Here is a 27,940-nt window from a genome sequence, read left to right as displayed (position 1 = left end):
TAGGTATAATAATCCCATCTACAATGAGCACAAAAAGACAGGTGTGCATTATACACGGCAAAATACGATAAATTTTTCAATTATTTTCCTATTAGCTATAATTGTTCTGTTATTAACACACTAACATGATATTTACATCAAATACAAAGAACATAAATTAATCCATTCTCAAAGAGTAATTTATAACTTAATATTAGTTAACATATGCTGAATCAAATGAAGTACCCTAAGAAAAGTCATTAAAATCACATGCCATTCATAGTTCTCTTCCATGTGGAAATATTCAGCTCTTGGTCACATTTTAATGAGAAAATAACCAAGAAAATGTTCTCATTTCTACAAATGCTATTATCATAAATCCAAATGAAATTAAACACTTGTACATTCTGACCTGATCATACAGCTTCTCATCCACCAGGAGGTAAGTCTTTGCCCAGCGTTTTAGAAACCAAACAATATCTTTGCCCATTTGAGGGCTTAGCAGATGGGTGAGATCTGCTCTTATTGCTCGAGACTCAACTTCTGAAACTCTGAGAACGGCCGATAGCAGCCTATGGGTACAAAAAAGAAGTCATTTATTCTTTGATCTATTTATTAGTTATTTTCTTCATAAAAGTCCCTTTTGATTCCCAGCTCTCTGGATTTAGGCCAGGCTATACTTGCAATTTTCATGAATAAGGCTGTAGAAAAATGCCCCACTTCATTGCTGCCCTTTCAGGAAGTAGTAAACAAAACAAAGAAAGCTGAGGGGATTCATGGCCAAAGACACCCTTCTATTGAAGTTATTACTGCATTGCTGTCTAAAGAGATTTTTCAGATTCAAAATGGAGAAATTCATAAAATGAAAAGTTCACAGTAAATGCTAAATTCTTCACACCATTATTACTTAACACTGCCATGGTTAGTACTGTTTGTTTTAATACATTGGTGATTCTGTGGGTGGGTCTGGCAATTCACTTATCTAGAATGTTCTGAATATTGAAACCTGTCTCCAAATCTGATAGCCCTATTTAGTAACAAACTTAATTCTTAGGGATATTTTAAAATAAAACTCTTGCTAGAAAAACTGCCTACATGATATATACAATGTCCTTTCTGACACTACTTAATGGCTGTGTGTTATGTTAATCACAAGGCAAAACATGCAGAAAAATAAAGCATTTGTTCCAGGTGGGTTAGGGGAGCATATAGCCAGAAGTGATACACACACACGCACACACGCACACACGAAGTCTACCCTGAAAAAGTCCAGCCATTGTTAATATAAAGAGAACAGTTTACAGCAGCCAAGGAGAGTAGCCTGGAATGAGCATGTGTGAACCATGACAACTCCACTGTACTAGTCAGTGGGGACGGTAGATGCTGTTGAGTGAGCATGTGTTCTGTGGCCACTGCATTCAAAATAACTGAGTAGAGCAACAGACCTGCATGAAATTTTGCTTTAAGCTTGAACATTCCTCCAAGGAAACTATTCAGATGATTCAGAAAGTCGCAGCTATGGGCCACAGGTGATTGGCAGCTTCACCACGACAACACGCTTGCTCATGCATCACGTCTTGTGCAGACTTTTTTTGGTGAAATATCAAATCACCCAGGTGACTCAGCCCCCTAACACCCAGATGTGATGCCCTGTGACTTCTGGCTTTTGCCCAAACTAAAATCACCTTTGAAAGGGAAGACATGTCAGACCACCTGAGATTCAGGAAAACACGACAGGGCAGCTGAGGGTGACTGGGAGAACTGTGTGAGGTCCCAAGGTGCCTACCATGAAGGGGACTGAGGTGTCACTGTCCTGTGTATAATGTTTTTCTGTCTTTTTAAATAAATGTCTCTCTTTTTCACATTACATGGCTGGATACCTTCTGGACCAACCTTGTATATTTAACTTGACTTCAGCTAAAAGGTAAAGCAGCAGGATTGATGGAAAGAACCCTTTATCACACCATTTTGTTGCTATCAAAGCCGACAAAGAAAGGCACTCTAATCACAGGAAGTCTGGTTTCTAAAGTCCCTATCACTTTCAAGATGACTGAAACTGTCCACCTATGATGAAATCGTAAGGACATTTCAGTTCTTTATCCAGCTGGATGCCTCCAAACCACCAGACACCGCCGACACGCTGCCCTTTTGAAAGGCCTTCCCTTGCACATCTCCCTCATTTCCCCCCTCAGCTCTTTCTTACTCTTCCCCCGGCTTCGACACCCTCCTCTACGCTGACTCCCTTCTTTAAACAGGTGGTTCTTAAGGTTCCTCTCCTTTTTCACTATACATATTCTCCATACCACCAGCGCTCAAACTTTTTACAAAATTATTTTAGAGTGCATGTGAACAATGACACCCTGATAACCTCACAACACATTGTATGAATCAAATTCTCCCCATAAGAATAAATAGTTTTGGTAAGACAGAATTTGATGCTTTTTAAGATGTCCTTCTCTAAAACAAATTTCATTAAGATACCTAGAAAAAAAATTTTAAAGCATACATTTAAATGATATAATTTTCAGCCTAAAAGAATCTGAAATAGTTACAGAGGCCATTTAAATTTACGCACTAGAGTTTAATTATCACACTATTGCCAATACTCACCATTATCCATTTGAAAAAATAAACAAGTTTTTAAGAGTTAGAAACTTTACATTGTTTCTTTTTCTCCTTAAATTTTTGTTTTGGTTTCACTCCCCGCCCCCAGACTCTTACCCTAATATAATAAATGTTATACTCATTTCATTTTTAACTTTTGTGTATTATTTATTATTTTTTAAATCCTCACCAAAGGATATGTTTACTGATTTTTGAGAGCGAAGGAGAGAGAGGGAGGGAAGCGGGCAAGAAGAGGAGTGAGGGAGAGGAAGGGAGAGACGGGGAAGAGAGAGAGACCAATGTGAGATAGAAACATTGATCGATAGAAACATTAACCCTTGTATGCACCTCCAGCAGGGAACTGAACCTGCAAACTAGGTATGTGTGTACCCTGAGTGAGGATCCAACCCGCAGCCTCCTGGTGTGGGGGAGGATGCTCCAATCAATCAAGCCACCAGACCAGGACTATACTCATTTTATTGATTGCACAATATACTTCTCTAAAACAAATGTCTAAATGCTAAAATACATTTTTTTAAAGTTTCCAATGACCTTAAGATTTTTAAAATGTCTTCTGGATTGAGTTACTACAATACTTATTAGTACACAATTGCACAAAATATAAATACATTTAAATAAAGTATTAAACATAAATATACAATTTTATGCATCTCTGAATGAGATTAATGTAGTAGCCTTTTATTTTCCAAATCAGTTTATCTGTGACAAAACATTACTAATTACTAGAATGAGACAGAGTTGAGTATAATCTTGTCCCTATTTTAATAGATAAAAAATCTGAGAAAGCCCATTCTCGTAAGTAAATGGAAGGCATTTTTAAAATAGCAGATTCCTCAACTATTTGAACTTCTTGCAAGTTATATGCCAAAACTCACACAGCTCTACCACCAAAAACTGTTTTTAATAATATGATAGCTGACAACTTGATTAGGTCACTCTTTGGTATTATTTAAGGCAAAGGACTAAAAACCTCCTGATCTGTAGAATTACTGATTATCTATTACTCAGTCACTCAATTCCAATACCATACTATTTGGTATTTCACAGGTTTCTACACACCTGCCATCACAGTAAGACTTCGAATGAGGAAGAGTTTTGCCTTTTTTTTGTAAAGTGGGAGCAAGGTCAAGAATAGAACCACAGACAGATGAACCCGGGGTTCCCAGTAGCCTGTCCTCATTCCTGCCTCTCTCTTCACCGCCCTCAACCAACCTCAAAGTCCCTGTGAGCTGCCCCCTGAAACACCCGTCATCCATCTGCCCTTCCCATCACTTTGATTCCACTAACAGAAATGCTTCCTAACTTACCACTCATCCAGCCTCCAAACTGCAATCCTCTAACAAAACAATGTGATCAGCTCACTTTCCCTGTTTCCTCCTTGGAGGAAAAAGGAGCACTTTTATTCCAACTTCATTAATCCTGCTCCACAGCCCACCCTTCTTCTGCACCCTCAGCAGGCACCTCCCCCCTTGTATGCAGGCCAGCCTCCTCTTCCTTCCTGGCCCTTGCTCAGTTACTATCAGTGCCTGGGATAGTCTTCCTCTTCCCCTGCGCAATGCAAACTCCCATCCATCCCCTCAGTGTCAGTGTAAATGCCACCTCTTCCGGGGAGCCCTCCCTCGATCCTCCCACGTCACTATCACAGACCCTGGTGTGGTGGGGAGTTGGAAAAATTGACAACAACATCACAATACTGTTTTAGTTGTTGCTCTCCCAAGATTGACACCCTACTTCAGTTTCTTCAGCATGCTATCTCAACAGGTTTTACATTTCAGACAGCAACCAGTGTCCCATAGAATACAGTCTTGGTATATGGGAAATCTTGCATTACCTTTGCATTTCATAAACCAGAAGTCAGCACACTGAGTCAAAGAGCGCTTTCTTCAATTTCTCACAACCTCTACTATCACTGATCTGAACCAGCGTCTTTCTCTGGATGAGAGCAACCAGTCTCTTCACTGGTTTCATTGCTCCCACCTCTGGCCCTGGTAGTCCACTCTCAATGCAGCACAGTCGCCTGTTCTGCTCAGAAGCCTACAGATACCGTAAAACCCCAAAGACTTCACTGACTCCCCTCCTTCTCCCCTCTAACTCCATCGCCACACAATTTCACCTCACTGTGTTCCACCCACTGCAGCGGGCCCTGTGGGCCCTGCTGGTCCTGGATGAGGGCCTGCAGTGGGGCTTCCATATCCACCTGTTCACTGTGGCAATGTTTTCCCTTAGCCTTCCCAGGCCCTAACCAACCTCAAGCTTTGGCTCACCAGACAAACACCTTCTAAAGGAAGCCAACAGTGACCACACCATTTAAAGTTACAAGCAGTTCCCCTGGCCAGTGGCTCAGTTGGTTGGAGCATCATCCCTCCAGTACACCAAAAGGTTGCAGGTTCAATCCCTGCTCAAGGCATTTACAGGAGGCAACCAATCAATGTTTCTCTCTCATATCAATGTTTCTCTCTCTTTATTCCCTCTCCTCCCTTTCTAAAATCAATAAACATATCCTCAGGTGAGGACTTTAAAAGATAGTTACAAGCAGTCCCTCAGTCTGCACTCCTAATTCCCTCACCCTGCTCAGCTTCTTGCCACAGCTTCTTATGGTCTCCTAACATAAACAAAATTAACTTACTCACTGTCTCTCCTCTACAGGGAGCTTCAAAGGGGGAGTAATTTGTCTGTTTTGCTCACTAATGTATCCCAAATGCCTAGAACAGTGCCAGATACATAGGAGGTACTCAATAACTTTTGTCAAATATTTTCTTCAAGAAATGTAAATTTATTTTTTAATCAAATAAGTAATATTTCTCCTGTATACCATTCAATTTCACATTAATTCTTTGGACTAAAAAAATAAAGCAAAAAAAAAAGATGATTTTTTTTTGGTGGTTGTTTAAATTATCTCCTTATTCCTCCATAGTCTGTGCTCTCAGATACCAAAATGTTTTGCTCCCACAGTGGTGACGAGGACTGGCAAAAATTGAAAAAGCACTGAAAATACAAGGAAAGCATCCCTCATGATAGTGCCCAGGCAAGAAATACAACAAAGAGTATCACATGACAGGATACTGAAATGAGCTGCCTTTGAATTAACATTCACCATGAATCCAACCAAAGCAAAAGCAATGATTTCCCGACACTTAATCATAGGCCTATAGTAATCCTAAAAGGAAGAGAGAAAACTTTTCCAATAGAGTATTGATATTTTATTTCAAATAAGAGAATGCAATGATAAAGGATTAAGTTCCCAAACATTTCCTTGTTAAGAGCTTACAAGGTCAATATCTAGAAGCCATACTTTCTACTGCACAGGCTCAAATGATACCATGTATTTTGGCATTAAGATAAAAAGAATTAAGGGGCACAGAACCTTGTATGAGTTACTGATTTTGTAACTGACAAAACCAATGTTATTTCATCATTGATATCTCTGCCTGCCACCTAAATTTAAATATACTGAAATTTAAAATGCTGTTTTCAAATTCACTTTTAGAAGGACACTTAGTTCAGGTTTATCCCTCCTCACTGGCATCATTAAAATGTAACAAAAAAATGCCTGGCTGGTGTAGCTCAGTGGATTGAGCGTGGGCCTGCAAACCAGACGATCACGGTTCGATTCCCAGTCAGGGCACATGCCTGGGCTGCAGGCCAGTTCCCAGCAGGGGGCCCCAAAAGAGGCAACCATACATTGATATTTCTCTCCCTCTCTCCTTCCCTTCACCTCTAAAGATAAATTTTTTAAAATCATTTAAAAAAGTAATGAAAAAGTTGCCATTGCTATTAGGAAGACTAAAGTGAATTCTTTCAGTTGAGGCAGAAAGTCTTGTAACTTCATTGACAGGGCCTTCAAGATTCACACATTTGGTATAAATAGTTCTATTTTATGAGAATCAGTTTCCTTAAGAAAGACACTAAACTGTAATTTTATCTTTATGAACAGTAAGTACTTGCTAACATTCATCTGGTCTCTAAGAATGTCACGTTCTGTTTCTTGCATTTAGAGTACCTGTCCCCACATTGGTACTGCTTTCTGACAGACAGAGTGTGGTCACAGTACATGACAAAAGATGTTCCCTCAAAGTCTCCCTGAACTCAGAGTAACTATATGTTTGCTCTCCTCAGTGCTGGGGATGGCTATCAATCTCACCAAGTGGTGCTGCTTAAACATACTGAGTACTTGCCGTCCTTGTTTATTTCAAGGCTTCTCCAAGTTTTATCTTCTTTCATGTATCAGATTTACAATGTGTCTATCACTCGAGTCATCTACCCATCAACTCAGAACTTAATAAAACAGTATAAATTACAAGAGCACAGCTATAGAGTTCATATTACCTAATCACAGAATCTGTTCTGTTGTACCCTGGGATGGAAGAAGCCTTTTCTCCTGGAGATCCCAAAATTTGAAGTGTTGTATTAATGTCAACTTCAGATGAATGCTTAATGGAATATTCCATTATTTCTGGAGGTATTAGCGGAGTCTCTCCCTGAGTATCATCAGCTAAGAGGTAGCCTTCAGTTTAAAAAAAATTAAAAATGAACACTTAACAAATCTACATTTATCAAATTGTACTATAAATGTTTTGTTTTATTTGATTTATATATCATATAAGTTGATGTAAAAGTAAATTATAAATTTAATATGTTAATTTCAAGATTGATGAGAAGAAACTTTCTATTTCTTAGATAATTTACTTTCAGAAAACAGAAAAGAACAAAGGACAAATGTTTATTCAACAATTTTATCACTTATACTGACATGTAGGCTTTTTAATCTACTACCTTTTAATCATTTTCAGTAATATATTCTGTAAAGTTAATAGGAATTTCACTATTATCTATATCAAAAGTCAGTATTTGGGGATGCCTTTTCAAAAATTAAGATTTCTTCCTAATTACTGAAAACACAGAAACACTAACAGTATGGTTACAGAAGAAGACTCTAAAAGTCAGACTGCCTAGATTTGCATTCTGGCTCCAAAAATTAATAGCAGTATTAATGGGCTAGTTCCTTATACTCTCTAGGTTTCAGCTTCTTCATTTATAAGGGGAGAATAATGACAATAATAATACCTAATAATAGTACCAGTTCGATGGGCTATGAGCTCCACATAAAACATCCAGTATGCAATAGGCACTGAATATATGTTAGCCAATATTTTTTTAAAATGCATGTATAGCTGTAACATATAGCAGCTGTCACCAAAATTCATCCAATACTATGTACGGACTATTACTTCTAATATATGAAGCTTCTTTTTAAGGCTTAAACTGCTCAGCTGGCAATTGTATTTTAACAGAAAACAACCAACCAACCTGTAACTAAAATAAGCCAGTGAATATCTTCATATAGGTCATCAAGCGTTTTGTTGTCAATGGTTCTTGAACCAGGTGAAGCAAGTAACTGCTGCTGATGTCGCTGTAACTGACTGTGGAGCCTTGTTACTCTTTCTTCTAATAAACTAAAAGAAAACAACAATAGTTTCATAAAGTTCAATAAGCAGAGACCTAGAATAATGTAACTGCCCTGTGTGAAACAACATAAATTAAGATCTTAGCACAAAAACACATATACAAAAGTATTTATCCTCATATACAACTGTTCTTGTAACACTACAGGAACTGTGACTTACCATTTATGAGAGAATTAAATGAGTGCTTTACAAACAATCAAGGTTTCCAACTGGCATTTGAAAACTGGTTATTCCAAGTTTTTACTGATAGGGGTCAAACCATGTCTCATCCCATGTTTCCATGACCTCTCTGCCATCTACACAGGAGCACCTGGGCCCCAACGCACCAGCCAAGTAACACAACCTTGAGCATGTTTCTGTCCGCTTGCTCCAGTGTGGGGGGTGCATGCAGGGTGGGGGAGCATGTGAAGTGCTCTCCAGGGAGGTGTGAGTACAAAGCATACACTCCATGGATTCTGTGGACTGCATACCTTGTCAGAAGAGGTATACAGTGTTCTGCAGCAACTCTTCCCAGCATTCCTACACTGGCTAGTTGATCTGAAAACTGGTCTCGATCATCTTCTTGAAGCTCACTTATCTCCTCTTCCTCACGAGAGGCCACGCCATTGGCAGTCTGTTGTCAAGGAGAGAAACAACCAGTGTCGAGCCACTCACCATTGCCTCACCAGCTACACATCTCTGCTGTGCTGGGAGACAGCCTCCGTGCCTCACCCGACAAGGGGAGCTGGACAGAGCGTGCCTTCAGTGTGGCTGTCCAGGGGCCCCTACCTAACTGTGCTGACAGCCCTGCAGTCACCCAAAGGGGGAAACACAGAAGAGAAAGAAGGGAAGGGCAGACCCACAGCACACACATACAGGAACACAGTTCTAACTGCCCACCCACAACCCACCTCCCCACTCCAGACCAGTTAACTTCTGTCACTGAAAACCTCTGAAATCTTTAAGATCCATGGCCCTCAGATACAAGAAGTCATTCATACCACTTAACAACTAGGAAGATACAGGTGAGCCACTGAAAACTGAAGACAAAGGAGATAATTACCAGTCACATCCCACAAAACATGATGCAATTAGACAAAGGACCACTCTGCTCTCCATCTAATGTTCTCAGCAAATCCTCTAAAGAAGCTTAGCTGAAATTTCTAGCATTACACAAGGTATAAGAGGATAAAACAGAAAAAACAGAGCCTATAATAACACAAATTTTTAATCACAATCTGGCTTAAAACTTACCAAATTCCTTGTGCCATCTGGAGCGGCCAGGTGACACTGAATGTAAGAATTGAAGACTTGAACTGCATGCTGGGTAAAAAAGCCTTTGTGGAAATGTTTGTCATCCTGGACCAAAGTCAGCCAGGACTCCAGCAACTTGTCATACGCTTCCATGTAGACCATGTCATCTTTATCAAGCTAGAAGGAAAAAAAGTTTCACAAAACAATGGCCAAAGAAATAAGGCAGGTATCACAACAAGAGTATGCATTTAGTTTTATAAGTTTTTCCTTAAATAAAGGTTCCCAACTATTATTCAATTATATAGCTGAATTTGTTCTAAAACTAACCAGTCAAGTCAAGCATTGCAGTAAAAAATGCATAGGCTTTCTATTAAACTTTCTAAAATCTTTCTAACAATCTAAACAATTCTTAGGCAAACAGGAATTAATGTTTATTTCTTAACAAGACTAGCTAGCTCAATGCTTTATGGAACATGTATTTTTCACATAAAAATAATATTAACATTTTTCTGTAGTGAAGAAGACGCCTGTTAGAATGGAAAGATAAAATGTGTACTTCCTACACTCTTTTGAGTGAGTTTTAAAACACTGGAGAATGATGACTGATGCAACCAGCACACTCAAGAATGTAGGGAGAACTTCACAGATGCTCCTTAACATTTTTTTAAAATGTAGACAGCTTACAGAGGAGTTTGAGGAAGGTGCTGAGGACTTCCTACTTAATTAGTAACATAATTATATGTTACTAATGTTACTAATTAATTTAGTAACATATTTAAAACTGTGTATTAATTTCTTCATCACAAATTCACTAGACACCATTCAGTGAAACCCAGAATACTTAGTGTCATGCACTATGCTTAGTGTAAACACATAAATATTATACCATTCGGGCTTTCAAGCTCAGTTCAATGGAAACTGAGAAACAAATAAAACATTACAGAAAATATACCAATAGCCATAAGAGATAGAGATTTCAGGATTCATTTTTAACAACATCTTTCATAGTTACAAATAAAGAAGCAGAGTCTCTGAACTATGTATAAATTCACTCTTAAAAAGGTTTTGGGCCCTGGCTGGTGTAGCTCAGTGGATTGAGCGCGGGCCTGCGAACCACACGATCGCAGTTCGATTCCCAGTCAGGGCACATGCCTGGGTTGCAGGCCAGTTCCCAGCAGGGGACTCATGAGAAGCAACCATACATTGATATTTCTCTCCTTCTCTCCTTCCCTTCCTCTCTAAAGATAAATAAATAAAATATTTAAAAAAAAAAAAAGGTTTTGGCACAACCGACCATTTCTGACATCCTGTTCAGTGAAGCAAGGAACACTGAAGGTCTATGGACCCAATCTGTAACTTGCTTTTCTGGTTTATACAGCAAACACACTGGCCTCACCTACAAATACAGAACTCTGGAACCTTCATTAAAAAGTACTTTCATCAACTTGTCAGTCACTCAAAAAAGGAAAGTACTAAAATATTTACACCAAGTATTCCAGATTTAGCAGGACCATGAGGACACTACCACCGGGTCATGACATCTGAGCACCAAGCAAACTGCTTCCGGTGAATCATTTCTTTGTGTCTTCAGCTTTTGTTAACCCACTGCCTATAAGGAAAGTTATTTTCTGGGCCAGATAAACCTAACACAAATTTGTAATATTTTTAAATAAATATATTTTATTTATTTGTTTTTAGAGAGAGGGGAAGGGAAGGAGGAAGAGTGGAAGAGAAACATCAATGTGTGGTTGCCTCTCCTGTGACCCCTACTGGGGACCTGGCCTGCAACCCAGGCTTGTACCCTGACTGGGAATCGAACCAGCGACCCTTTGCTTCACAGGCCCGTGCTCAATCCACTGAGCTACACCAGCCAGGGAAAATTTGTAATATTTTTAAGTAATTTTGTGAAAAATTTACGTAAGAATGAAGGGCAAGTAAAAAATGTCACTAGATAATTTTAAGAAGAATTTAAACATAACCCATATTTTATTCCTTTTGTTCCTGGCCTTGAAACTACATACAGTTTAAGCCCTCACTTGGTATCACAGGTAGGTTCTGAAACTTTAAGTCAAACCACACACAACTAATCCACTGCTACCACAGACTGACTGATATGAAACAATGTTATTTGAGAACCTGCTGGATAATGAAAATAGACAACATTCTTTGAAAGTCACTGGAACACAGTCATCTTGTAAACAGTCCATCCTTGCTATTTGTGGCATATGTGTTCTATAAAGTCGCCATGAACTCTGAATCAGTGCACTCGGGGTTAGGTTCCTTCTGTTTTTCACCAGGTACAAATGAACAAATAGATCAACACACCACACTGGTTTTTTTTTTTTTCAAGTAGTTTCACCACGTTGTTTTAAGTGTGTTTCTTTACAGATGCTCATGGCAACAGCACTGTAACTTGTGCCTGAATGCAACTTGTCTAACATCTGCATTTGCTCTACATCATGGTTTCCTTGCTCTCTGGAACACCAGACAGCACTGAGCACAACACTGGGCGTGGAGTGTGGGGAGGGGACATCACGCCATTTTAAAAAGTGAAATCATCCAGTCAATGCATAGGAAGAATTTCAACATCTTATGACAAAAATTTGAAATATTCCATTTCACAAAAAAATGCAGAATATGTGTTACTGGAGAGTGTGAAAGGGATGCTTGTTTGCTGAATGAGGGCTGAAACAGGAAGGCAGAGCACTGAAAACAAAAACTGCCTTGTTTGACCTCAGCTGGGAACAAGCAGGCCAGGCAATTCTATTAACCGTCATTCTTTGCATGCATCTGTCTAAGAATGATTGTGAAAGTGCAACCAGTTCTGATTTTGGAGTTGCAAATAGATGTTAGCAAGGGCCTACCGTATTTTTTTGACTATAAAGATGCACTCCCTTCCCCCCCCATTTGGGAGGAATAATGGTGGTTAATGCTGCTGTTGAGTTCTGTTTACATTTACATTTGGTGAAATATTATGTATTTATATTATTAAATATTTTACCATATTTTTTTGCTTCAAATATTTTTTCCTATTTTCCTCCTTTAAACCCTAGGTGCGTCTTATGGTCTGAAAAATATAGTAATTTGCAAATATGGAATCTGCAAAATATGAGCATCAACTGTTGTCTCTAACAGGTTCTAACTTTTTACTCATCTATCATGGAAACGTATTGCCCTTTTGAAAACTTTGATAGCTCATGACTTTCTTAAAGAATAGCCAAGTTCTTAGTTCCATAAATGCAACAGCATATTCATTAAGATTTATAAATACTGTCTTGGCCAGTGTGGCTCAGTTGGTTGGAGCACCATCCCATAAACCAAACGGTCGTGTGTTCAATTCCCTGTCAGGGCACATAACTAGGCTGTGGCTTTGATCCCCAGCTGGAGTGCATATGAGAGGCAACTGATCAATGTTTCTCACATCTCTCTCTCCCCCACCTCCCCTTCCACTCTCTCTAAAATCAATGAGCATGTCCTTGAGGATTAAAAAAAACGTATAAATATCAATGAAAAGGATTAATTCAACCAATTTGTCTTCATTTATACATCATTTATTTCCTTCCAACCACCTTTGTACATACTGCTTTCAACATTTATCCAATTACAAATGGCATTAAGTAAATTTTGTTGCATGAATATCAAAAATGATCAACAGTGTTAGTATTATTCAGCAAAATACGACAGTCCAAACTCTTTTGTCACAAAATATCAGGTGAACCTTCCCTGTGCAATGAAAATGCCATGTTTTCTTTTTGGCTTTGGAAATACATTGTTTGCTCACGGACTGTGAGACTCTGTCTAGGATACAGCCACAACTCAGTCTCAGATCTCACTTATACTATCAACTTCACCGCCACTGAAGAGCCTGGAGTGCTGCTGTCTCTTTTACGTTCATCTTCTGATTTGTTTTCTTATTGTGAAACGTGTGATTCTAGCATTTTCCTTCACTTACTACCATGAACAGAAAATGAAAAACTCTGAATTCCTTATGTATCCAATGAAACTTAAATTTAAAAAAAGACTTAGAAGGTAGTATCTCTAGACTTCCTTTATAGGTTCTTGGAAAACGCAATTTGAAAACAGAAAAATAACAAATAGCAACTATTTATTTTATTTGTAGTGACTGAGTTCACTATTATGTCATCCTTTAGATGATTCCATCACTCCTCCACTTTCTTACTATTTTAGGCTTTTTTTAATAGCTAGGAATTGATGAGTAATGGTGAAATACTTCCTGAGGTCATAAAACACCAAAATGTTTCAAGATACAGGAGAAATCAGATCACTAACATTAATAATGTATTTCAGACTTACAGAAGAGTATGACATACCCATTACGCAACTGCAAGATGGCAAATGCTCTTTTTGTCTGAGGTCTCCAAGAAAGAACAAAATCAGTGTTTAAAATAGTTAGAACTGACCAAAAAAGAAACTAAAAACAAGCTACTGAGGGTTGAAGAATACTGTAAAAAATCGGTTCAACCACCATCTCTGGTCATGGGAATGGTTCTATCTGATTCTATGATTCTATTCTATTTTGTCTGTCACCTATATGAAGTTTTGCAAGAGATTTTTAAAAAATTTTTAATTAAATTAGGAAAAATTTCTGAGGAGACGTGAGCTTCCTCTTTTCATACCAGATCCTCTTGAGGAACTGTATCTCCCAGCCCACTTCAAATCTAAGTAGTCAAATTTAGCCCTGGCCAGGCAGCTCTCCGTTGGTTACAGCAGTCGTCCCAATGCGCCAAGGCCACATTTTCAATCTCTGGTCAGGGCACATACAAGAGTCGGCCAATAAGTGCATAAATGAGTGGGACAACAAACTGATGTTTCTCTCTCTCCTTCCACTCCTTCCTCTTTCTATTATCAATAAATATAAAATTTTTTAAAAAAATTTTAAAGTCAAATTTATTATATGTAGATAAGCTGACAGTTTACATATTAAGATTGCTTTTTCTCTAGAAAAAGCAAATTTCTTAATTTTCTTCCCTTGTTTAATCCCTAAAATGTTTCAACTGCGATGCTCATTACCAAACGTAGAGCTCCTTGCCCCTAGTTAGGGAGTAGTTACATTTACACAGTCCTAAAATTACACTCAGCCCTTTGAAGGCAACCACCAGGCTGCTGTGGCCCTTGGTGAAAGTGAGTTTGACACCTATGCTCTATGACTGACTCATGAACAGCAGCTGTGAAGAATGGCCTTAAGTGGACAAGATACCAGCTGAAGGGTTAACTGACAAATGTAAGTGATTTTAGAATATCTACTAACAGGAGTCACACAGTGATTTATCTGTAAGAATGTTTGCTGTATCATCACTTGAAACTGCAAATAAAGTTACTGAACCATTCTCCTAATCTTTTACATCAAAACCATGATTTTGAACAGCACTCATGACATAAAAATACTCATAATAATATAAATGAAAGTAATTATTTTATTTTTATTTAATTTTAATTGGCATGCTTTAAAATCTGGAGAAATACATCGAAATATTAACAAGTTTCAGAAGGTGAAATTATAAAAATATGGTTTACTTCTAATTTTTTGCTTTTTCAAATTAATTTTTAAAAATAATGAATAAGTATTAAATGTCCATAGCCAGGAAGAAAAAGGTATTATATAATTTGATGTATGATTAGAGATAACAAGATAAGTGATGAGAGTTTTGAGAATTTTAATTCATATTCATAAAAGTTTGAATTACTTTTACCAATGAACGTGTAACATTTTTACAACATTAAACTGTATTCTGAAATTATCTTAGTAACAAAATTGTAATTATAAATGTGAAGAAAAAAATAAAAGTAAAATCTTAACCTACAAGAAATAGACACATTCCTTACTGTAAAATTTGGTATTTGGAGATAACCTGAATTCTCACAATTTTTAGTTAGTAAAGTTCTCCCCCCACCCCACCTAAATACCAGGCTTTGTAAATTTACAGGTGAGAGCTACTAAACTAGCCAAAAAAACGAACAACCAAACAAAAAAACACAATCTTATACAAACTGATTTAGAGAAGAGGAAAAGAATGCCAGCTGTGAAGTGGTCTGTGAGGCTAGTATAACTGATACCAAACACATCAGCAGTTCATAAATGACTGAGATACATGGTCATCAAGTTCAATTCAGAAATGCAAGGGCAATAACATCAGAAAAGCCTATAAAAGCAATTTATCACATTACTAGATTATGTAGAAACACATTTAGTAATATTTAAATACTCGTTCATGTTTTTTAAAAACCTATTAGCAATCCTGATAAAAGACAGCTCAAAAATGTAAAGCAAACCTTATTCCCACTGATGAGCCAGAAAAGATGTCTTTAGTTACCACCTGTATTCAACATTGTACAATAAGAAAAAGAACTACAGCTCTAGCTGGTGTGGCTCATTGTATCAAGTGCCGGCCTATAAATCGGAGTCCTCGTTCGATTCCCAGTCTAGGGCACACGCCTAGGTTGCAGACCAAGTGCCCAATAGGGGAAGCATGACAGACAACCACACACTGTTGTTTCTCTCCCTCTCTTTCTCCCTCCCTTCCCCTCTCTAAAATAAATACAATCTTTTTACAAAAAAGAAACAGAAATTGTGCAGACCAGAAAAAAGCAAAATTGTCATTATTCACAGTTGATATAACTGTCCATATTAAACTAAAAAAACTCTAAGGACAAATTATTAGAACCAGTAAGAATTTTGAAAGACTAGTATACATCAGACCAATATAAAAACATAAACTGCATTTCTCTATGCCAGCAGCAATCTGAAAAATCAGGCTTTAAAAAGATATTACATACAATAGCAACAAAAATATAAGGCACTAAAGAAAAAAATGTTCCTTATAAAATACAATAAATTCGACTTATATTCGTACAGAAAAATACATTTATGGATAGTGTCGATAAAAGCATGATGCCCATTTCTCACTAAAAGTTGCCTATAATCCCAAGCACAACCCAACTTTACAACAGAAAATTTGTAAGAAAGGACAAGCAGCCCTGGCTGGTGTGGCTCAGCGGACTGAGTGCCGGCCTGTCCAACAAAGGGCACCAACTCGATCCTCAGTCAGGGCACAGGCCTGGGTTTGTGGAGCAGGTCCCTAGTTGAGGGTGTGCGAGAGGTAACCAATCAATAGCTCTCTCTCACATCAATGTCTCTCCCTCTCTTCCTTCCTTCCTTCCCTCTCTCTAAATAAATAAATTAAATACCTTTTTTTAAAAAAAGCAAATGCATCCAAGACCCTTCTAAAGAACTGGAAGGTGGAGACTAGAAGGAGGGAAAGAACAAGACTTGGCCTATCATACCCAGACATCTACTCAAAGTAAAATTTAGGTAAGACAAACTGACCAATCAAGAAAAACCCATTCATATGTCAGGACTAGACATAGGACAGCAAAATCCAGCAAACTGTTCTCATTGAGAAAGAACGTCTATTTAATACATGTTGGCCCTGGCTGGTGTAGCTCAGTGGATTGAGTGCGGACCTGCGAACCAGACGATCGTGGTTCGATTCCCAGTCAGGGCACATGCCTGGGTTGCAGGCCAGTTCCCTGCAGGCCAACTCCCAGCAGGGGATGCACGAAAGGCAACCATACATTGATGTTTCTCTCCCTCTCTCCTTCCCTTCCCCTCGAAAGATAAATAAATAAAATATTAAAAAAATACATGATGCTGAGAGAAAAAAATGAAAAGAATACCTACTGAATAAGAAAAAGTATTTTGCAAACCATGTATCTGTTATGGGGTTAATATCCAAAGTATATAAAGAACTCATAAAACTAAATAGCAGGACTTCCAGCCAAGAAAGAGGTGTAGGTAGACACACTGTGCCTGCTCCTAAAACTGAAAGGACAACAACAAATTTAAAAACATTAAAAAAAACAGAACTGCCAGAAAATCCAACTGTATGCAAGTCCAACAACCAACGAGTTAAAGAAACATTCATCCAAACCCATAGGAGGGGTGGAGACGGGAAGCTGGAGCAAAGAAGACCCACAGCAAGGTGGTGGCTGGCAGACTGGGTGAGGCAATGGCTGGCAGACTAGGCAGTCCCACATTTGTATTCAGATAAACCAGGAGGAACAACTGGGGAGTCACACGGAGAAACCCAGGGTTGCGGCTTGGGGAAATAAAGCCTCAAAGGCTCTGACCGAAATACTCTGTGCAGTTTGCAGCAGGAAAACTCCCAGCCTCACAGGAGATTGTCAAAGAGACCCACAGGCTCCTAGAACATACACAAGTGCACCCATCTGGGAATCGGCACCACGAGGGCCCAATTTCCTTGTGTGTAGTGGCGGGTGTGACTGAAAGCCAGCTGAGAGCAGAGCAAGTGACACAGTTCCTTCCTGGATACCTGCCCCACATACAGCCATCACAACATAGCATGGTTTGCCCCACCCTAGCAAATACCTAAAACTGTCCCTTAGAAAGAAACAGGCCCTCTGAGACAAAAAAAATAAGACCCAAATGAAAGAAAAGATCAAAGCTCCAGAAAAAATACAACTAAGTGATAAAGAAAGAGCCAACCTCTCAGATGCACAGTTTAAAACACTGGTAATCAGGATACTCACAGAAATGGTTGAGTATGAGCATAAAATAGAATAAAAAGTGACGCCTATTAAAAGTTAAGTAAAGAAAAATATATAGGGAACCAATAGTGACGGGAAGAAAACCAGGACTCCAATCAATGATTTGGAGCAGAAGGAAAAAAGAAACATTTGACCAGAACAGAATGAAGAAACAAGAATTCAAAACAATGAGGAGAGGCTTAGGAACCTCCAGGACATCTTTAAACATTCCAACATCCAGATTATAGGGGTACCAGAAGGGGTAGAGAAAGAGTAACAAGTGGAAAAGTTATCTGAACAAATAGTAAAAGAAAACTTCCCCAATCTGGCAAAGAAAATAGACTTCCAGGAAGCCAGGAAGCTCAGAGAGTCCCAAAGAAGCTGGACTCAAGAAAGAACACACCAAGGCACATCATAATTACATGACCCAAGATTAAAGAGAAGGAGAGAATCTTAAAAGCAGCAAGAGAAAAGGTGAGAGTTACCTACAAAGGAGTTCCCATAAGACTGTCAGCTGATTTCTCAAAAGAAACCTTGCAGGCAAGAAGGGGCTAGAAAGATGTATCCAAAGTCATGAAAGGCAAGGACCTACACCCAAGATTACTCTATCCAGCAAAGCTATCATTTAGAATGGAAGGGCAGATGAAGTGCTTCCCAAGTAAGGTCAAGTTAAAGGAGTTCATCATCACCAAGCCCTTATTAAATGAAATGTTAAAGGGACTTATCTAAGAAAAAGATAAAAAGCATGTATAGTAAAATCACAACAAACTCACAACTATCAACAATAAAAGCCCCCCAAACAAAAACACAAACTCAGCAAACAACTAGAACAGGAACAGAATCACAGAAATGGAGATCACATGAAGGGTTTTCAGCAGGGAGGAGGAAAGATGGGGGAAACGACATGGAGAATAAGAAGCATAAAGCAGGTACAAAATAGATAGGGGGAGGTTAAGAATAGTATGGGAAATGTAGAAGCCAAAATACTTATACGTACCACCTACGGACATGAACTGAGGTGGGAGGAGGCAGGGGAGGATGCAGATGGGGGGTGCAGGGCAGAGGAGAATAAAGAGGGAGAAAATTAGACAACTGTAATAGCATAATCAATAAAACATATTTAAAAATTAGCTCCTACTAAAAAAACCCTAAATTTGAAAAAAATTGAAAAGTAAAATAACCAAAAAATAGTAAGATTAAAAATGGGCAGCCCTGGCTGGTGTAGCTCAGTGGATTGAGCGCGGGCCTGTGAACCACATGATCGAGGTTCGATTCCTAGTCAGGGCACATGCCTGGGTTGCAGGCCAGTTCCCAGCAGGGGACACATGAGAGGCAACCACACATTGATATTTCTCTCCTTCTCTTCCCCTCTTTCTGAAAATAAATAAATAAAATATTTTTTTAAAATGGGCAAAGGGCATGAATAGACAATTTTCCAAAGAAAACATACAGGTAGCCAACAGGTACATGAAAAGGAGTTCAACATCACTAATAATCAGGGAAATGAAAATCAAAACCACAACGAAGTACCACCTCACACCTGTCAGAATGGGTGTCATAAAAAAGACAAGAAATAACACGCGTTGGCAAGGATGTGGAGAAAAGGGAACCCCTGTGCACTTTTGGTGGGAATGTAAACTGAAGCAGCCGCTGTGGAATGCAGTATGGAGATTCTTCATAAAATTAAAAAATAGGACTAACATTTAACCCAGGAGTTCCACTTCTAGAAATATATCCAAAGGAAAGAAAAACATTATTTCAAAAAGATATATATACCTCCATGTATATGACATTATTATTTACAACGGATACTGAAACAATCTCAGTGTCCATCAATGGATTAATGGATAAAAAATTGTTATATATAAATACACACACACAATGGAATATTATTCAACTGTAAAAAGAGAAAATCCTATCATTTTTATATCATGGATGGAACCTGAAAGCATTATGCTAAGTGAAATATGTCAGACAAAGAAAGGCAAACATCATACCTCACTTATATGTAGAACTGAAGAAAGAAAAAAAAACCCACTAGACTCACAAAAATCAGACTTGTGGATTTGCAATTACCAGAGGTGGTGATGGAAGAAAAGGGTCAAATGGTCCAAGCTTGCAGCTATAAAATAAATAAGCACTAGGGATGTGATATACAACTTGATGATTAGCTAACACTGCTATGTGATACGAAAGCTCTTGAGAGTGGATCCTAAGAGGTCTCATACCACAAGAAGACTTTTTTCCCTTTATTTTATTGTATCTATAGGATCACTTCTTGGCCTTTTGGCTAAGATCAAGTGTATTGTATCTATAGGAGATGACGAATGTTAGCTAAATGTATTGTGGTTATCATTGTACAATATGTGTAGGTCCAACCATCATTCTGTATACCTTAAACTTATACAATGACATTCTCAATAAAACTAGGGAGGGACTTCCGGCCAAGATGGAGGTGTAGGCAGAAACACTGTGACTCCGCACAACCAACTTTAAAGACAACAAAGACTTAGTGACAAAAATGCAACCAAAACAGAAAGAAAACTGAACTGTACCGAAGTCTGACAACAACAAAACATTCATCCAGACCAGTAAGAGGGGTGGAGTCAGTGGCAGGCCGAGAGGGGTCCTGTAGGAAAAATTAGCTGGACCAACCCAGGCATGCAGGCGGTGGTTGGCAGATCCCAGGCGTGGGATGGCAAAAGGCGGACCCAGTGGGGGCACAAGGCGGCTGGCTGACCATGATCCCCCATTCGCACCCAGATAAACCAGGCAAGGGAGCGCGCAGTGAGATAGACCGCACAAACCAGGGCCCCAGCGAGGGGCATTAAAGCCTAGAAGTACCAATTGGAAAAACTTTCAGGGGTCGAGGTGCCAGGAGGGGCTCCCGGGCTCACAGAGAGTTCGCTGGAGAGATCCACAGGGTCCTGGAGAGTACACAAGCCCACACACCCGGGAACCAGCACCAGATGGGCCCAATTTGCTTGCGGGAAGCAGCAGAGGGGAGGGAGGTCCAAGAGAGAGTGGAGCAAGCACCATTTCTCCCTCTCTGACCCTGCCACCACATACTGCATCACAACCCAGCCACTCCGTTGCCCTGCCCTGGCGAACACCTAAGGCTCTGCCCATCATACCTAACAGGTGCAAACAGACGAAAAGATTATGGCTCAAGAAGAAGAACAGCTCAAAGCCCCAGAGCCAATACTTCTAAGTGACCATGAGATAACCAGCCTATTACATGCACAGTTCAAAATACTGGTGATTAGGATGCTCACAGACCTGGTTGATTTTAGTCAAAAATTAGAAGAACAAATGAAGGCTAAACTGAGTGAAATGAAGGGAAATCACACAGATCCAACAGTGATGGGAAGGAAACTGGGACTCAAATCAATGGAATGGACCAGAAGGAAGAAAAAAATGAACAGAAAAGAATGAAGAAACAAGAATTCGAAAAAATGAGGAGAGGCTTAGGAACCTCCAAGACTTTTCAAAATGTCCCAACATCTGAATTATAGGGGTATCAAGAGAAGAGGAAGAGCAACAAGTAGAAAACTTATTTGAACAAATAATAAAGGAGAACTTCCCCAGTCTGGCAAAGGTAATAGACTTCCAAGAAATCCAGGAAGCTCAGAGAGTCACAAAGAAGTTGGACCCAAGAAGGAACACACCAAGGCACATCATAATTACATTAGCCAAAATTAAAATGAAGGAGAGAATTCTAGAAGCAGCAAGAGAGAAGGGGACAGTCACCTACAAAGGAGTTCCCATATGACTGTCATCTGATTTCTCAAAAGAGACCTTATAGGCAAGAAGGAGCTGGAAAGTATTCCAAGTCTTGAAATCCAAAGACCTACATCCAAGACAGCTCTATCCAGCAAAGCTTTCATTTAGAATGGAGGGGCAGATAAAGCGCTTCTCAGATAAGGTCAAATTCAAGGAGTTATTCATCACCAAGCCCTTATCATATGAAATACTAAAGGGACTTATCTAAGAAAAAGAAGATAAAAGATTGGAACAATGAAAGGACAGCAAACTCACAGTTATTAACAATCACACCTATAACAGAAGCAAACTAAGAGGACAGCTAGATCAGGAGTGGAACCACAGAAATGGAGATCATATAGAGGATTAGCAACAGGGGAGTGGGAGGAGGAGAAGAGGGGAGAAGGTACAGAGAATAAGTAGCATAGATGGTAGGTAGAAAATAGACAGGGGGAGGGCAAGAATAGTAGGGGAAATACAAAACCTAAAGAACTTGTGACACATGGACATAAACTAAAGGGGGGAATGGTGGGGGAGGGGTGTGCAGGGTGCAGGGGAATGAATGGGGAAATGGGANTAAGAAAAAGAAGATAAAAGATTGGAACAATGAAAGGACAGCAAACTCACAGTTATTAACAACCACACCTATAACAAAAGCAAACTAAGAGGACAGCTAGATCAGGAGTGGAACCACAGAAATGGAGATCATATAGAGGATTAGCAACAGGGGAGTGGGAGGAGGAGAAGTGGGGAGAAGGTACAGAGAATAAGTAGCATAGATGGTAGGTAGAAAATAGACAGGGGGAGGGCAGGAATACTATGGGAAATACAAAACCTAAAGAACTTGTGACACATGGACATAAACTAAAGGGGGGAATGGTGGGGGAGGGGATGTGCAGGGTGGAGGGGAATGAATGGGGAAATGGGACAACTGTAATGGCATAATCAATAAAATATATTTTTAAAAAATAAAACTAGAAGGAAAAAACAGAAATTATAAACATAAATGAATAAATGTTGCGGGAAAATACCTGTCAACCATATGGAGAGAAATGCAATTAAATCTTGATACCATATTCAAAATGAAATACTAATGTGGTAAAGTTATGAAAGGCAAACTCTAGTTTTTTATTTAGTGATTAGAGAAAATGTTGTTCTCTATTTGAACAATTAATAGAGACACATCAATTTGTTGCTCCACTTACTTATGGACTCATTGGTTGGCTCTTGCATGTGCCCTGACCAGAGATTGAACCCAAAATGCTGGTGAATCAGGAGGATGCTCTAACCAACCAAACTACCAGGCCAGGGCACGAAAGGCAAATTTTTAAAGCAATTAGAAGAAAACACAAGAAGGGTAAATATCTGAAACAAGGAGCTAATTATGCAAATCACAAAGGAAATGACAGTGAGTTCAACTACAATGAAAGATGCCTGCTCATCACAAGATACCACAAAGTCTAAATGTAATATGGTGTCCGGGACTAGATCCTGGAACAGAAAAACAACACTGGTGGGAAGGTGGTGAAGTCCAAACAAAGCATGCAGTTTCACTAATAAAAACGTAATGGCTATTAATTTGTTAGGTTTGACATGTACCATGATTATATAAGATGGTAATATTAGGGAAACTTGGTAAAAGGTATATAGAAACTATACTATATTGGCAACTTCTCTATAAATCTAAAGTGATTTCAAGTTAAAGGGGAAAAAATACAATGATGTATGAAGAGGGGCCACAGATGGGAAAACAGAGCTGTAACAGGATATACAAAGAATTTGTGCAAATCTGTGGAAGACAAGCTAACAGGAAAAGAGGCAATGACCTAAACCAGTCTTTCATACAAATGATTGTGGGCATTATACATTTACAGTATGAAAAGATGTTCAACGTCAGTAGGACCTGGGAAAGCAAATTAAGATCATGTTTGATACTTGCAAGTTTGGCAAGAACTGTGATGATGGTAAGGACACACTCATGTTAGGGAAACTGGGTAAAAGATGTATGGAAACTATCAATGGGAGGGGCACACTAGTACCATCAGCCACGGTACTTGTAACATTCTTCCACTGGGTCGTGGGTTCACTCGTGGTCATTTTATTATATTTCAGAATAATGTACGCTTTTTGTCTGTATCAAACATGATATAATAGAATCATCTACAGTGGTTTTGAGGACTAAATAAGGAATATATAATGATCAAATACAGTGCTAAAAAGGCTAACAATCCTCAATTTGTGATTAGCAGTGGGAGAAGAAGGTGGTTTTATTCCTAAACAGTTACTGAATGCTAAGAGCTAAGCATGGGAATATGAAGATCAAAGACCCTTTCTTCCCACAGAAACACCTGCAGCCTGTTTATACACTTCAGAAAGCATGTGTTTTGCAGTCTTAACAGTTTCTCTTGCCAAAATAAACAAACTGGCACCACATATTAAGAGGATCTTAGGGAGTAGCATCCCCTGACCTCCAGTGTGTCAAGAAAGAAGCAGGGTGTATTTCAAAAACCACCTTCATTGTTCTTTTAGTACATATATTAGGCATGCTATTACAGTTTATTCATATACAGAAAAATACAAATAAAATGTGAACACCTTTTTGTTAACAGAGTTCAACAGTCCCTCCTATGAAGCCCTCCCATTCATCAGATGGTGCTTTAAAATAAGAACTAAAAACTGCTAAAGAGCCTCTGGCTCCTTCTGAAGACCAAGTAACTCACCAGGCAAAGTGTGAGAAATGTGGTTAATGACAACCAGCAGCTAGAGCTCTCAGCCTAATCACAGAGAGCTGAAACCTAACCGGGTGCTTTTTCACAAACCCTTGGCAGTGCTCCATGGCCACCCTGGCCAACACCCAGCAGCCGAGCCCAAACACGTGCACAGCGATGACGGCGGCGTACCAGCGAGACACGATGTGCTCACACCCCAAGTATTGGCAGGCCTGCTGCCAGAAAGGCTTTGGAAAGGGGCTTAGAGCTTATGAAACTACTTGACCCCACTTTACTCCATTTGAGAATGAAGGGTGGGGAAGGTGATCAAAATATGGTATCAGCACTTACATTTCAATGCCCATAATTATCGTAAGTGCACAGGAGTCTACAGCTCTTCAGCCACACAAAAAAGGCTGCCTTTGTCTGGTGTGAATATATAAAAAGCCATTCATTGCATTTATGAAGATGCTGCCAAACAAAGCTCTGGAAAGAAAACTTTCAGATAAAAATTGCTCCCCTTTTTGGCTTTAAATTAAATTTCAGAAATTGAATCTAACATTACTGTTTGATTCCAACTACATAACATTCTGGAAAAGGCAAAAATATGGAGACAATAAAAATATCCATGGTTGCCAGGGGGTGGGGTGGGAGTATGAACAGGCAGAGCAACGAGGGATTTTCAGGGCAGGGAAACTAGTCCGTGTGATACTATAAGCGTGGACACGTGATAATTTACATTTGTCCAAACCCAGAGAATGTACAACACCAAGAGTGAACCCCAGTGTGAACTGTGGACTATAAGTGATTTGGACATGTCAATGCTGATTCATCAACTGTAGTATATGTACCATCTGGGGGGGAATGTTGCAAGTGGGGAGGCCACATGTTTGTGGGGTGTGGAGACGTAAGGAACTCTTTGTTTTCTCTCAATTTTGCTGCGAATATGAAACCGGTCTAAAAAATATACTGTGTGGATATATCTAACATCAGACACTGCAGAAATGCACAAGGTAAGTCTTGTATGGAAGACGAATTTCATGTATAGTAGCTCCAAGTCCAATTGTTATGCTGCAAACTCCAAAACTGCTCCTAATCATAACAGCACTACAGTTACTATGAGGTTTTTGGTGTAAGCCATCCCATATTAGATTTTTCGCTACATGTAACAGCAAATAACCAACATGACAGCTCCAAATCTTTTCCATAGAATTAGGAAGCTCTCTTTTCGATCGTTAGCAGTTTCTTCATATGCAAATATAAATTACATGAGTTAGCTTTCAAAAGTATTGAGACACAGTCATAAGCAGTTAAGACTAATTTTCACATGGAAAAAATTATTCTAAGGAATAACCACCTTGAAGAAGTTCCATGACCATCTCTGACCTTGTGTTCCAATTTCCATCTGGAGGCGCTGCTGCCGTATCACACAATCAGAGCTCGTAGAGAATGAGACAAAGGACTATTGATACTGGCAGGAAACTTACTCATAGCCTTCTTTGGCAAACATGATGAAAAAAATCATTTGGCAGAAATAACTTATGCAACAAAAAAACATGCTTATAGTAACAGAAGGGGTTAAAAACTGCAGGTAAACATTAAGGGAAGAATAGGCTCTATCAATGTGCTATTTCTTAATATGTATGGTTGGTATACAGTTGTTCATTTTATTATTCTTATAACTTTTATATACATATAAAATTTTACTTAAGATAAGTGAAATCTTTCATAGCCACTTGAAACTCTACAGGCACTAGCACAACCCCCACAGCCCAATGACAGGCCAAATAGCACACGAACTGCACAGAGCAGAACCTTCTCAGGACAGGACGACGCAGGCCTAGAGACTACAGGGTGAGAACCGAGACTCTTTCCCTAAGACAGCAGTATCATTTAAGGCAAATATGACAATAACAGCACACAAAAAAAACTTCATGAACTCTCCATTTAAAAAAAATAAGAATTCAGATGTTTTTAAATGTCAAATACAAAATTTAATTCACTCTCTCATGATTTCTATTTAACTTCGGAGTACCTGTGCAGCTGACAGTATTCCTGGCTTCTGAAATCCCTCAGAAGAAACTGATTTTGTGGACAAACAGTGCAGCTGTTCAATGACCCTATAGATAGATCACTTAAAAAAATCAACCCCACAAAAAACAGCGTAAGTTTGAGTTATGACTGACAATACAGTTTTTAAATGTTATACTGCTAGATTAATGTACTGTGTAACATCCTTTTGGAAATGCATACACATTTCCAAATTCTTAACGCTAAAGAATATATACAAATTAAACACCATGCCTGGCACATGGCAGGTATTCAGTATGTATTTATGGAAGTGAATTAATCCAGCAACCCTCCCACTGAACTGACATCTCAGGAACTCCCCTGGCTCACTCAAGTAGAAAGCCAGTCCTCTCTCCCTACCTCACTGCAGCATTCATTTTGAACCACTGGCCTCACTGCAGCATTCATTTTGAACCATTTTGAACCTCTGGTTATGTTTCTAACACCAGTACTATAACAGTACAAAGGATACCATATGGAACAACAGTTATGACAGTAAATAAGCTTTATTCTAAATCCACTACCCACTATCTCCTGTGCCAGCAGTCTGTAAAATGTAAACAGTGGTTCTGTGCTAGGACTGGTGGAGCAGCCTGAAAAAAAAAATATCAGAGCTAACAAGTCAGCATTGGTTAAAATTATGATCCAACCAGAATTAAATGAAACATTGAAATTATTTTCTAAAAATTTCTTTTAAGAATAATCTATATTTAAGATGTAATAGTAAGCAATTTTCTTCCAAATATTGTAGGAGAGCTAAAGTTACTGTTAGTATTTTTTAAAAGTCCATTTTAAATGTGCAAGGCTTCAAAATACCCCTGGCATCTCACTTACTTCCTTGGTCTTTCAGGCAGAGGGAGCCCATAAAGGCTGGCTGGTGTCTTGCTCCGCACAGTACCATCAGAACTGCTGGGTGGGAGCACAGCATGGCTACCAAGCAGTCCCTCCTCTCATGAGCTCAGTGCATTGTGCTGACATCACCATTCCAGAAAGTCAGCAACTGCGTGCCCTTTTATCACTGAAATGTCCCCCAGCTTCGCTTCCCACTGCTCAGTTTGTAATCTGGCCTCAATGTACTCCTTTTGACCACATCTCCTCTCCAAAGTATTGGATTGGCCAAAAAGTCCGTATGGTTTTTTCTGTAAAATAGAAGACACTTTTTCATTTTCACCAATAACTATTGATTTGGATACCTTGAGTATGTCGGCTATCTCCTGCATGGTATAATGCTGATTGTTCTCAAGTACCGTACGTAATGTCTCGATTTAATCATAATCAGCTTCAACTGGTCTACCCAACAGTGGAGCAACGTCCAGCAAGAAATCTCCAGCACGAAACTTTGCAAACCACTGTTGACATGTTCAATCAGTTATAGCACCCTCTCCATACACTGCACAAATATTTTTTGTATTTTTTCTTGCGTTTTTACCTTTCTTGAAAGAATAAAGCATAATACGCCAAAAATGTTGCATATTTTTCTACCAGTTTTGATTAGTTTTTTTAAATACATACTGATATGACAGCTGCCACTAC

The 27,940-nt window shown here is 39.0% G+C and overlaps 1 protein-coding gene across 3 annotated transcripts in view; it reads right to left on the bottom strand.

The window, feature by feature from the left end:
- The window catches only part of XPO4 (exportin 4), a 106,676-nt gene that overhangs the window by 19,234 nt on the left and 59,502 nt on the right, over positions 1–27,940 (bottom strand). For all 3 annotated transcript variants that reach the window (XM_037037249.1, XM_037037250.1, XM_037037251.1), the window contains 5 exons: positions 9,303–9,479; positions 8,540–8,682; positions 7,912–8,057; positions 6,931–7,108; positions 392–551 (listed from right to left, as the gene is read on the bottom strand). In XM_037037249.1, the coding sequence (XP_036893144.1) occupies positions 392–551; positions 6,931–7,108; positions 7,912–8,057; positions 8,540–8,682; positions 9,303–9,479 (804 nt within the window). The remainder of the gene's footprint in view (positions 1–391; positions 552–6,930; positions 7,109–7,911; positions 8,058–8,539; positions 8,683–9,302; positions 9,480–27,940) is intronic.

The sequence above is a fragment of the Sturnira hondurensis genome, unplaced genomic scaffold (genome assembly GCF_014824575.4).
Source record: "Sturnira hondurensis isolate 20B ecotype Veracruz unplaced genomic scaffold, ASM1482457v3 Scaffold0022910, whole genome shotgun sequence".
Lineage (NCBI taxonomy): Eukaryota > Metazoa > Chordata > Mammalia > Chiroptera > Phyllostomidae > Sturnira > Sturnira hondurensis.
This window is presented reverse-complemented; position numbering and strand designations above follow the sequence as displayed.